The 13,330-nt window shown below is 34.0% G+C and overlaps 1 protein-coding gene and 1 pseudogene across 1 annotated transcript; one reads left to right on the forward strand and one right to left on the reverse strand.

Annotated features, from left to right (window-relative positions):
* Positions 1-2,654: 2,654 nt before the first annotated feature.
* LOC125775964 (small nucleolar RNA U3) lies at positions 2,655-2,784 on the reverse strand (annotated as a pseudogene).
* A 7,773-nt stretch (positions 2,785-10,557) lies between these two features.
* Positions 10,558-13,112, forward strand: LOC125777444 (uncharacterized). The gene is made up of 5 exons (XM_049452380.1): positions 10,558-10,576; positions 10,636-10,801; positions 11,014-11,138; positions 11,201-11,634; positions 13,074-13,112. The coding sequence occupies exons 1-5, from the start codon at positions 10,558-10,560 to the stop codon at positions 13,110-13,112; spliced, it is 783 nt and encodes a 260-aa protein (XP_049308337.1).
* The last annotated feature ends 218 nt before the right edge of the window (positions 13,113-13,330 follow it).

Genomic DNA, 13,330 nt, shown 5'->3' on the forward strand with positions numbered 1-13,330 from the left:
TACATGTTATTTTTGCTTAATAAATTTATAAAAGAAAATATCCATATGCATGAATAGAGGAATTTTTGCAAAAAGAGGAATATTAGCGAATTACCTTATTTTTTGGTAAACAAATGAGGTTCAAACAAGTGTAAAATGTAATTTTAAAATAAAGATTTTTTAGGTAAAATACCTGCAAAAAGTAAAATGTGGATTTATTTAAAAGTTTATATTGTAATTTAATTAATTTGAAGTGAAAAATGTGAGTAAAGTGCGTTTAATGTGGTGAAAAGCTTCTTGAAATGGTCCAATTTGCCGAATTTTCGAACTTAAAAGTCGAATATCTCGTAAACTAAGCGTTTGCTGTATCTATAACTTTATTTTTTAATCAGGAGGACTTCCTCTATCCAACGGTACCTTCAAATCGCGGTGCCAAAGATATCGGAATTGCGCCATACTTTTAAATTAAATTTTTAACATTTAACAACACGATTTTAAAACTTCACTTTTTTATAAAATCACGATTTAGGACGACCCTATTCACTTCTTGTTCACTTATTTGCACTAACTTTACATATTTATTTACTTACGATAATATTATGTACATATTTATATACATACGATAATATTATGTATGTACATAATTATATTATTTGTATACATAAAACTCACCTGGACATTTCCCCTTCTGATGGGAAGGGATACAGCGGCACCCCCAAACTGCAACCAGCAACACACTTTCTGCAAGGCATCCTATACAAAATCAAACAACAAATATTAACAAATTTAATTAATTAATGTTACTATACTTACATACGCTGAATATCTCTTTACATAAATAATGTTTTAATTTTTCTTAAAAACAAACTTAAAATTACTATTTCCATTTTCCTGAGCTTCTTAAACTTAAAAAAATTTCCCTTGAAATGATTTGACACATTACACGGTTGCACGAAATACATAGTTTTTACACAAATATTATAAAAATATTTTTTTTTATAAAATTGGAAATATTTAATAATATATTGATACAATAATTAATATTTTGGACTAAACTGATTAAATTCAATATTTAGGAATTTAAATAATCGAAAAATATTTGAATATTTTATAAAAATATTGTTAAAGTTATAAATTTTAAAACCTAACACGGCAACACACTAAGCAGATTTGAGGCATTTGAACGTTTTAGTAGTAGAATATTTGGGGGCAACCCGTACCAAGTGACTAATTAGTAGCAGAATATTTGAGGGCAACCCGAACCAAGTGCCTAATTTGTAGTATAACATTTAAGGGCAACCCGTACCAAGTGCCTAATTTGTAGTAGATTTTTGCGTATGTATTAGTGAAAAATGAAGGATTGGTTACTTGTAGGTTTATACAATGCTATCGGGTCTCAAGTTTAAGACAATATTTTAAGACTAACGCTATAGACAATTTAAAGGACCCATACACGACACACATGTGCGTTCGATCTGTGTGAATTCGTTTCGGCCATACACGACACACAATTCATTTTGCGTTTGTTCTTCACACAGTTAACATGTTCGAAAGACAAGCGAAACATTTTGTTGCACTTCTTGGGATTTATATGTATGTGTATAAAAAACTAAATAAAAAAAAAAAGGTGCGTGGAGTCCCTACGCGCGGATGAAGTTATACTTCTTAGTGATATTCAGAAATGCATATCATTTTGTATGAAAGAAAACTAGAAAACTTAAATTCACATTTTATAAATTTATTATGCACATAAAATGAAGAATAAAGCAAAGTCTAAATGAATGAATTTTGACTCAGAAAGTAGTTCCGTCTCTTCGTTGCGGAAGAGAATATGCAGCGTAATCATCTCTCTTTTGTTCTTCGCCAATTTGGCTGCCGGATTGACTTGTGAAGATCAATTTTTTGTTGGTGACATATTCATATGTGTACGCATATGTATGTTTGTATGCTTGTGATTTATTTGTTCGGCAATGTATGCAAATATATGTAGATATAAGTATATATGAATGTATGAACATGCAAGTCAATGCGCGCTCGTGCGTATACATACACTCATATGAGCATGTGAAGATACACAAGATAGGATAGAAGATGTATGCCTTTTAACATCGTATACTATACAAATAAATATTTTTCTTACTAATAGAAATTAAAATAAAGAAAAATATTTATTTTTATAGTATACGATGTTAAAAGCAAAAAATTAAAAATTTATTCTGTCGGGATTCGAACCTGGGACCTGTGTTAGCATCTTGACCTTCCAAGCGCTTACCACCAACACCACCATTGACAATTAGGTTGCGCTGACTTAAGTATGATGTGGTTATGAATGCAAGAAACATACGATGGTTCTAATAATTTTGTTTAAGTATAGAAATATACATACTTTGTAGAACATTTGTTTTCGCAATAAATTTATCACAGCAATATACATATACATAATATGTATATACATATACATAACATTGCTGTGATGCTCTGAGAAGTATAGACTTAATAAATTTATTTTTAATTTTTTGCTTACCAATAGAAATTAAATTTATCACAGCAATATTATGTATGTGTTTATGTATATTGCTGTGATAAATTTATTTTCTATTAGTAAGAAAAAAATATTTATTAGTATAGATTTCCAAAAGCACAGAAATGATTCTGTGAATTTATTCATTAAAATCGCCACTCAGAAGTCATTTTATCCCTTGTAAGCGAGCGATTTTCTTAAATCTCACGCTCCCAGATAAAACCATATACCTCGTCCTCGTGGGTCAGTTTCAAAAACCACAGAAATGATTCTGTGTGATTCTGAAAGGCCAACGCAGAGTATTTCAACCAAAACATACGTAAAATAGTTGAGAATTCGCAGAAATGAAAGACAAACGAAAGAAAAAGAAGTATAACTTCAATAATGCACAAGCATACAAACATACATATGCGCACACATGTGAATATGTCACCAACCAAAAATTGAAACATTGTTCTACAAAAACAACAACAGCATAAGCATGGATAATTGTGTTGTGTTGTTGTGTCGGCCAAGCTGTGCCGAAAGAAACGAACAAACGATCGCCGTTTGTCACCGCTTCGCTTGCTGCTCGCACATCTTCGCAGACAAGGTTGCGTTACATTCATATGGATGGAGCGAGGTTGCGCAACTTTGCGTTACTTTTATATGGAAGGTTGCGCAACCAGAATCTATCGCAACCTTTTCCGGCGTCGTATAAGAAGTATAACTTCAAAATAAGGATTTGGGTAGCGGATTGGGTGAGTAAAAGGAATAATCGCTCTCATGTACATTTGTTAAAAGGTATGGAAATGAGTAGATAAGATTAAGAGATAAGATTTGACAAACTTTTAGCGCATAGATGCAACTACTTATAGAATGCTTCTGAGCAGAATAACTCCTGAAACACAGAAGAAAAATACTATAATGCGCGATGCAATTACGCCAAATGAGAGGTTATCAGCAGCATTACGGTTCCTTGCTTCTGCACAAACCTACGAAGATTTGAAATTTTTAACAAATATTGTAGCCCAATGCCTTGGAAAAATTATTTTAGAGACCTGCAAAGCAATAGTTGCTCGATTAAAGCCATTTACTCAAGTAAGTTATACATACTACATACATACATAAACTAGAAGTCAATTCTCTAAGGACTCTTTGTAAAAAATGTAACAACATAAAAGATAAAAAACATACATTAATATGAAATAAACAAACAAAAAATCAATACTGAGATCAAAGTGTGGGGTTAGTTCAGGTACATACAGTGGCTCAAACGTATAATTGGACACTAAGTATAAGATTATTCAAATGCCGATATTTCTCCTCAATGAGAAAATTTCCAAAAAGTTTTGATGCAGAATTGTAGATTATGAAAAGACCTTTTAAAAATGTATAATACTTATGATCTTTTATTAAACAACTTTTTTCTAATTACAAAAGAAACCAAAATCAACAAAATTCTTGTCAAACGTATAATTGGACGAATAGTGTAGATGCCGAGTTATTCTTGGAAACGGTTTTTTGGGACCGTTATTTTTTCTGCTGAGTGAGTTCATGTTAATTCCAAGGCAAATGAAAAATCAGTATGCAAGTGTAGTGTTCAAAGTGCAGATAAATATTGAAATGGATCAACGAAAAAAGCAAACGACTTTAGAAACGCGGCATTTAATTATAAAATTATATGGAGAGGGTAAATCCGTGCGTAAAATCGCCGAAATTGTTGACCGATGTCCGTCCACAGTTCATGCTATCATTCAACGGTATGTTAAAAATTTTCAGGTAGAAAATAAAAGTCGTATTGGTCAAGGAAAGAAATTAAATGACCATGATGAGCGTTGGATTTTGAGAGAAATAAAAACAAAACCATTTACTACGGCGAACGAATTAAAAAATATGGTCAACAAGAATTTAGAAAGGAGGTTTGTGCCGAGACCATTCGTAACGTGTTAAGGAAGAATAATTTCAATGGGCGAATAGCCAGAAAAAAACCCTATATTAGTAAAAAAGAATAAAATTTCACGGGTAAAATTTTGTAAGGAGTATTTGTTGAAAGACTCTCACTTTTGGAACAAGGTAATTTTGCAAAAACTTGTTAAACTTCATTATTTTTTATCTTATCACTTATTTTATAGGTATTGTTTACTGATGAGAGTAAATTTAACCTACATGGATCAGATGGAAAGAAGTACGTTTGGCGTAAGCCAAATACTGAGTTTTTGCCTAATAACACTCGAGCTACGGTTAAGCATGGGGAGGTTCGGTAATGGTGTGGGGATGTGTTTCTAGTGCAGGAGTAGGGAACATTCATTTTATAGAGGGTAAAATGAATCGATTCCAGTATTTGGACATTTTGAAACAAAATGTGAAGCAAAGTGCGGATAAATTGAAGATATTGGACAAATTTGCTTTCTATCAGGACAACGATCCAAAGCATACTTCACACGTAGCGAAAATGTGGCTCATTCATAATTGTCCAACACTGTTACAAACACCTGCACAGTCGCCAGATCTTAACATTATTGAGCATGTTTGGGAAGAACTTGCCCGTAAGCTCTATCAATCCACTTTCAACACAATAGAGCAGTTGAAGCAGGGAATCCAACGTGAGTGGAACAACATAACTCCAGAATTTTGCTCCAATCTCGTGCAGTCTATGCCCCGACGTTTAGAAGCAGTAATAAAAGCAAAAGGTTTCGCTTCCAAATATTAAAACTTTTATGTTATATATGAATGTCCAATTATACGTTTGACAAGAATTTTGTTGATTTTGGTTTCTTTTGTAATTAGAAAAAAGTTTTTTAATAAAAGATCATAAGTATTATACATTTTTAAAAGGTCTTTTCAAAATCTACAATACTGCATCAAAACTTTTTGGAAATTTTCTCATTGAAGAGAAATATCGGCATTTGAATAATCTTATACTTAGTGTCCAATTATACGTTTGAGCCACTGTACATATTTGCATTTACAGAAACCTTGTTGTCCTATGTTTTGTATTTAATACTATAGTTGTAAACGTATATTATTCGCTAAAATCTTGGAACTCTGGGCTATCGAATAGATGTTGGAATGACCGACTTGATGAAGGAGAAATAACTTCATTCGAAATTATTTATCTTGGTACAGCTGGATGTGATGAATATTGCAAAGCAGACGATGAGCGATTGTAAAGCTGATAGTTATGATGCGAAAAATGTGGCCGAGGATTTTCAATATTTATAAAAACATAACATATGTATGTTATGTTTAGGTTTCCCAATTGGCCATGTAATAAAGTTTCGTCAATCAATTTTTTAGCAAACAATTGTTGCCCCTTATTTAATTTTCGATATGTTACAGTCCATGCTTCTCCGTAAATCAAGTTCACTGCTTTCCTCAAGAAATCCTTTTCTGTGATCTTCTGACTTTTAGCTTAGTACGCAGCTCTCAAGAAACGTAAAAACTTCATATAAAAAAACGCTTAAGAAACGGTCCAGAAACGTTCCTGCGATAGAGTTACTTGTGCTAGTACGCAGCTCTTAAGAAAGCTAGTACTAATTTTTAATACTTTGTTTCAATAAAATGTGAATATGGCAAACCTGGTTTTGCGAAGAAACATCAAATCAACAATTGTTTCTTGCAGGAAATTCGAAGTAATCGTCAAATTCATCCTAAATTAGTTGAAATCATTATTATAAAGTATATTCCATTTTGAAATGTTGTACAAAACCAACCAACCATCAACAACATTCCTTAAATCTCAATGAAAATATTTGTGTTACCATACACGTACATGCATACATACATATGCACAAAGTTTGTTTACTTTGTTTATTCTCTCCCGCTCTTCTAATGTGGATCACAATGCGTAACCAGCTGTCAAAATTACTTGAGAAATAATGTATTTTTTTTCTTGAGCAATTACTTGAGAGCTGCGTACTAAGCTTTTATTGTTAGGTTCCTGAAAGAAAAAAGAAATACAAAATTATTTTTATAATTTCAGATGCCAAATAATGCCAAGGAATGCAAAATAATTGCAGCCGAATTTGAAAGTAAATGGAATTACAACCACTGCATAGGTGCTATTGATGGAAAGCACGTCAATAAAATAAAACCAGCTAAATCCGGAGATTATTACTATAACAGAGGCTTTATTCATTGCATACAAATTATATCTGCGCAAAAGCAGATTATTAATAGGACTCATATAAAAATTTTGCAGCCGACCAAGGATGGCATTAGTTACTACAATCGGAAGGGGCCACATTCTGTTATAAATACATTTAGTACAAGTAAAATTTTAAATCTGAAATACTTCTCAAATAACGCATGTAATTATTTCAGGCTGTTGCTGATAGCAATATGCGATTTCTCGACGTTTTTATAGGCTATGCCGGTCGGTGTCACGACGCAGCAGTGTGGTCAGCTAGCCCATTGAAGCGAGCAATTGTAAATGGTCTCATTTCATTTCCTGCAGAATGTCATTTGCTTGGTGATGCAGCATATCCTTTAGAAACGTATTTAATGGTACCTTACAAGTTCTTATCTGAAGCCCAAACAACATACAATAACACTTTAAGTTCGACCAGAGTCTGTGTGGAACAAGCATTTGGTGTGCTAAAAAAGAAGTTCAGAATATTAAATTTTTTAGAAGTTCACGATATTAAATTGGCAAATAATATTATTATGTCTTGTTTCGTACTTCAAAACTATATATTGGAAGACGAAGGAACTCCTGACGGGGTGATTATTGAAAACGTGCCTTACACTGAGATCAACACGCTTCCATCTGATGGAAACCAACGAAGCGAAGCAAGAGCAAAAAGAGAAAGGCTAATTTGTTGTCAGCTTTGCTAAATAAATAATTTTCATTAAATAAACAATTTTTATTAAACAAATATTTTTTATTAATGTATTGTAGGAAGACCGATTCGTTTCGTGGTTGCGTCCAAACTGACTCTTCTTTATTTTTTCTCACTTTCATGTCGCCAGTTACAAGTTTAAAAATTACATCAGGGTTGCTTATTCGAGTAACATTAAAATAAGGTATGATACAAATTTAAAAATACTACCGCCTTCCTTATACAAGTAATATTAAAATAAGGTATGATACCAATTCAAAAATACAACAGGATTGCTTATTCAAGTAACATCAAAATAGAGCATAATACAAATTCAAAAGTACAACAGGATTGCTTATTCGAGTAACATTAAAATAAGGTATGATACAAATTTAAAAATACAAAAGGATTGCTTATTCAAGTAACATCAAAATAGGGTAACGATACAACAGAATACAGTAATCACATTTACATTGCTACAGTATTAAATTATTTTAATTCATTAAATGAACACAGTTATTTTATTTGGTTATATTATGTATGTATGTATATGTATATAAACACTAAAAAATTGAGGTCGGTTTAAGGTACAAATGTTATGTAGATATTTACTTATTAAGTGATAGAAGAGCTTCGCGTAGCTTTTTAATTTCATCGAGTTTTTGTTTTTCTATTTCAATTTGTTCCTTCTCGCATTTTAGTAGGTCATCCAATAACCCCTTCACATATGTAAATTCGTTTTGCAAAAAGTCTAAAACATTTCGAGAGCGTTTTCTTGGCGGAGCGGCATCAAGGTTCTCACCCAACGAGGAATCTGCTGACTCTGCATTTTCATTCGATAAAGAATTAAAAATTGAACACATTGAAGAGTCTAGATTGCTTTCAGGCACAGTTATATCGCTCCGAGACCCATACACTTTATCTAGTTCGTCGAAATATTCCCACGCCGTCGCAGCTTCATCTGAGGTTTTGTTCCTCTTTTCATGCGCTTGTTGGTCACCATGAAGTTGATAAATTTCCGTGATATGTCATCACGCGAGAAGGGAAATGCAAAGTCGGTGTCCCTAATTTTCTGTAACACCGCCTGCCACAATACCACACGCTTTTTCCTTTTCGATTGAAAATCTGGCTCCATATCCATATCCAACCTTATTGAGAGTAAAAGGCTTTTGCACTGGTGCATCTTCGGAATGCAACGGAAAATAATTGCAGCCGAATTTGAAAATACATACTTAAATGGAATTACAACCACTGTATAGGTGCTATTGATGGAAAGCACGTGGATATAATAAAACCAGCTAAATCCGGCTATTATTACTATAATAACAAAAAACAATTTTTCATAGTACTGATGGCAATAGTCAGCGAATGGAAGAGCTTCTGATTCTGGTATATTTGGGCAATAAAATTCAAATACAAATATGATGAAGACCTCCTGAACCGTCCACAACCAGAAAAATTGCCACCTTCTGAGGATATTTTACCTTATGTGCTTATTGAAGATGACGCATTTCCTCTTTTAGAAAATTTAATGAAACCTTATAGTCGTCGCAATTTAAATGTAGATGAGTAAATATTTAATTACCGATTATCTAGAACACGCCGTGTTGTTGAAAACTCATTTGGAATTTTAGCAAATCGTTTCAGAATTTTGCATACAACTATTAATTTGGACCCCGAAAAAAGTGCTAAAATAACACTTGCATGTTGCTATTTGCATAATTTCTTAATAAAAACAAACTCATCTGTTTACATAAGAAATGATGTAAACAATGATTGTGTCCACTTGGTAGACGTGCAGCCGATAAACTATGGAAATATATAATAAAATGCAGCAAATATTCGTGACAAATTTTGTAACTATTTTAATACAGTTAGAGCCATTGAGTTGGAAAATAAATTTCTTTTAAATTTAAAAATAAAACTTAATAATGTACAATATATTGTCTTTTTTACTTACTCTTTCTTTATCGTCGCAATCCTGAAACGACGAAATACCCTTCATTTGAATTTCTTGGTCCTTAAGAAAATTCAAGCTTTCAAAGTTGTACCACAGTGTTGGTACATAAATATTTTCTGCGCTTGCTCCTGATTTCTCGCTTCTCCGAACTTTTTGCAATTCGCATCTATAACAAGATCTTAAACCGTTATACTTTTTTTCACGGTTTTTAATGTAGCAGTTTTATCGATTTCTTTATATTCTGTTAATAAGTTATTCCAAATTTTATTTTTCTCACTTTTGTTTTTATATTTATCACTTTTCGTTTGCCAAACTGCCACTTCATTTTCTAAAAGATCACTAAATTCGATACAAAATCTTTATTAACACTTGCCACACATACCGATCGAACGCATATGTATGTGTGTCGTGTATGGCCACTTTTAGTGAATAGTAACTAGTCACAAATTGAGACTTTACCTCAAAATGGCTCAAATAGAGACTAGAGACTGGTTACAGACTCCCGCTATAAAACTACTCAACAGCCGAAATCGTGTGATTAAGTGTCGGTCTGAACAATGTAATAATTACCTCCCCAATGGATCTACTTGTACAAACAGTATCCGTATATATTTTTTATTTACTAATATTTGTGAAACTGCTTTTATTTCTCGCTATGAATAAAAATGCTTTTGCGTTGCTTAATTTTTTTTTGTACAGTTGAAATGGATTGGTATTTGTACTATGATTTTTTACAAATAATTGTTTACTTACATACATATATGTACATGTGTACATTAAATATCTTTAATTATTACTTTATTACTTTACAATTACTATACTAAACAAAAAATCTAAAATTAACAAACATTTGATAGTGTCAACAGTGGCGATAGTTTCGGACTGTGGTAGTTAAAGCAGAGAACTTAAAGATATAGAAAAGGTGCAAATTGAATTCGGTATGATGTTCGATTGGACAGCTAACAAAGCTTATAGAATTGTAGTACGGAATTCACAATTCTCGCTTCTAGGGGTTATTTCTTTAAAGCGCGGCCGAAGGCCGCCAATGCAGAAAGGAATGAAATGCTAAAATACTGTGGAGGAAATCCCGGTGAAACATTATTTTACAAATTTAAGTATAAAACAAATTAAGGCTTTATATTTCTTAACAATTTCAATATACCATCTAATATGTGTGCTGGGAAGCTTAACGGTACTTTTCATATGTTTACCCATATTTAAAAATTTGCCGTTATGCAAAATACGTTTTTGGTGTTATTCGGCGTTATTGAAAATAAAAATATTATTATAAAACAATGTACGAAATTGCAAATGGTGAGTAATAATAAAAAATAATAACATCTTCTAATATTGGAATATATTATTTTTTTTAGGAACGCGGTCCACACGGTTTGAGTGGAGCCTTATGCGTGTTGGCACCGAGCTGCGCACGCATGAACAAGGAGTCCGTTTTGCGGAGGAAAACGGCCTAATACCGAGCGAGCAAATGTGCCCTGTACACAAGGTCCCAAAGACTATACGGAAAGGGGACAAATTTGGGTATTTTGTGTGCTACAGAGGCACGTGCACAAAAAAACCACGTGTTTCAGTAACCATCCGGACATGGTTTGAAAATGTCCGCATCAGTGTTCCTCAGGTGTACTTTTTGATGTACTGCTTTGCGTGTCGTATGTCCCGCGAAGAAATATTGCGCGAGGACTATACAAATGACGGGAAAACTTTGTCACTGCAACAATAACAGACTGGTATAGTTATTGCGGAGAGGCCGTGGTAATATACCAGTTGGACCACCAACATGAACAAGGAAAAATTGGTGGTCCGGGAAAAATTGTTCAGATCGACGAGAGTAAATTTGGGCGGCGGAAGTACAACAAAGGTAATACTATTTCCTTATACAATGAATTTAACTCTAATAAGTTTTTTTTTTTTACATTTTAGGCAGGCGCGTAGAGGAACACTGGGTTCTTGGGATGGTTGAAGATGGTAGCGAGGACATACGCCTCGAAGTAAGTCCTGACAATCTTCGAACGGCGGACATTTTAATTCTATTGATCCAGAAGCACGTGGCTGAAGGAAGCATAGTTCGGACGCACTGCTGGCAGGCATATGACGCATTACCAAATTTTGGGTACGTCCACCAAAAAGTGAATCACAGTGACGACACCAACCCTTTCGGTTCCGAAGGTGGTGTTCATACGCAGCGGATTGAGTCGCAATGGAGCGTAGTGAAACGTTTCTTTTACGAAGCCAACTATAATCACACCGCCAACTTCGCCGACGTCATCGTCGAATATATGTGGCGGCGAACTATTCAAAAACAAGAAAAAGATCCCTTTGTATCATTAATAGATGCAATTAAATATGTACATATACATAATATATACCTTGCACTGAAACATTTTGGTTTTCTTTATTTTGATTTCTTGTCCATACAAAACTGTTGGCTGGGTTGCATGCGTTTCAGTTTGTATGGAAAAATGAGCAAAAACACTGACTTTTGGTAAATACTCGTAAAGCTTTATTTTAGTTATTTTGCTTTAGTTAATTTCACTGCATTTGCGCAACAAGAAATATTGCCATATTTGCCTAGTTGTCAACAAATGAAAATAAGCAAAAACTTTATACCCCAAATACATATGTAAATGGAAAACGCAAAAATTTAAGCAATTTTTTATAAAAGAAAAAAGTTGCAGAAAGGAGTTCTACGCGAAAGAACTCCGAACACCCCGGTGTTGGATCGACCAGGGCGGCGCGGCGCTGAAAAAAAAAATAACCCAGGTCGATCCAACACCGGGGTACTCAGTGCAGAAAGGAGTTCTACGCGCAAGAACTCTGAACATTTCGGTGTTGGATCGACGATGAAGGATTCCACAGAATTCGATAAACTAGAATAATTTTTTAAAGCTTGTATAAAAAATTTAATACCGTGAAGGGTATAACTCCCTTTAACACTTAATTTTCTTTAACGGGAAAACTCTAGCAACAATTGCGCTGTTAGTTTTCAAACTAAGTACTGTTTCTTTTTTTGTTTCGCTTTTACTTATACATTTGGCGAAGCAATCAGCAAGTGTGGTTAGTGATTTTTAAATATTTTCATTTCTTCAAATTGTTTTTTTATTAAAAAGAAAAAAATTATAAAATGTGTGCACAACGATCAGGTATGTTATCAAATATTTCTAAATTTTTAACTAAGTATTCTTTGTAGATTTCGATGAATCTTCCACCAGCCGCGGTGTACGTAAAAGTGTACTTACCGTTGCAAAACTAGGAAAAATGTGGAGCATAACCAAAGTTGTGGAGACGTTTAGCACTAGGGAGAAGTACATTGCCTTTGCGGAACAAGAGGGCTTAATTTTAAGCAATAAATTGTGCCGCAAGCATAAAACACCCATGATCCCCACTCTATCGGGGAATAATACGCTGGGGTCTTTTAGATGCCGTAGAGGTAGTTGCCGTTCGCTGGCTGCTGTATAGAGGGCCAAAGGCACTTGGTTTGAAAATGCGAAGATACCATTGCCTCAGATATTTTATCTGACGTTCGCATACGCTTCTCATTGGTGCCAGACCGAAGTCCGAAAAAACAGCTTTATAGCTATTTTGTCAACAGCCACCATATGCGATTGGTACAGCTATTGTCGAGAAGCCGTCGTGTTGTACCAAATAGACCACAAAGAGGCTGTGGGGAAAATTGGCGGTCCCGGAAAAATTGTACAAATTGATGAAAGCAAGTTTGGAAAACGAAAGCACAATAAAGGTAATAACTCTTATATATATAAAATTTTACGTACTAACTTATTTTCTCATATTTCAGGTAGAAGAGTTGAAGGTCACTGGGTACTGGGCATGGTAGAGGGGGTGCGAGGACTTGAGATTGGTAGTGTGTTCCGAGAATGTTAGATCTGCTGAGGTGCTCGTACCTATTATTAAGAAGCACGTGGCGGAAGGGTCAATTATATGGACCGACTTTTGGAGGGCATATAATTGCCTTTCCGATCATGGGTATGAGCATCGAAGGGTCAACCATTGTGATCCGGAAAATCCCTTTGTCGCCCCAGACGGGACATACGC

Source organism: Bactrocera dorsalis, chromosome 1 (genome assembly GCF_023373825.1).
Source record: "Bactrocera dorsalis isolate Fly_Bdor chromosome 1, ASM2337382v1, whole genome shotgun sequence".
Taxonomy (NCBI): domain Eukaryota; kingdom Metazoa; phylum Arthropoda; class Insecta; order Diptera; family Tephritidae; genus Bactrocera; species Bactrocera dorsalis.

What these genes read in the sequence shown, in the direction of transcription:
- LOC125777444 (XM_049452380.1), top strand. An exon ending in CGGAAAGGGGACAAATTTGG is followed by an intron (nt 10,802 to 11,013) that starts GTATTTTGTGTG and finishes AGACTGGTATAG; the next exon opens with TTATTGCGGAGAGGCCGTGG. An exon ending in GCGGCGGAAGTACAACAAAG is followed by an intron (nt 11,139 to 11,200) that starts GTAATACTATTT and finishes TTTACATTTTAG; the next exon opens with GCAGGCGCGTAGAGGAACAC.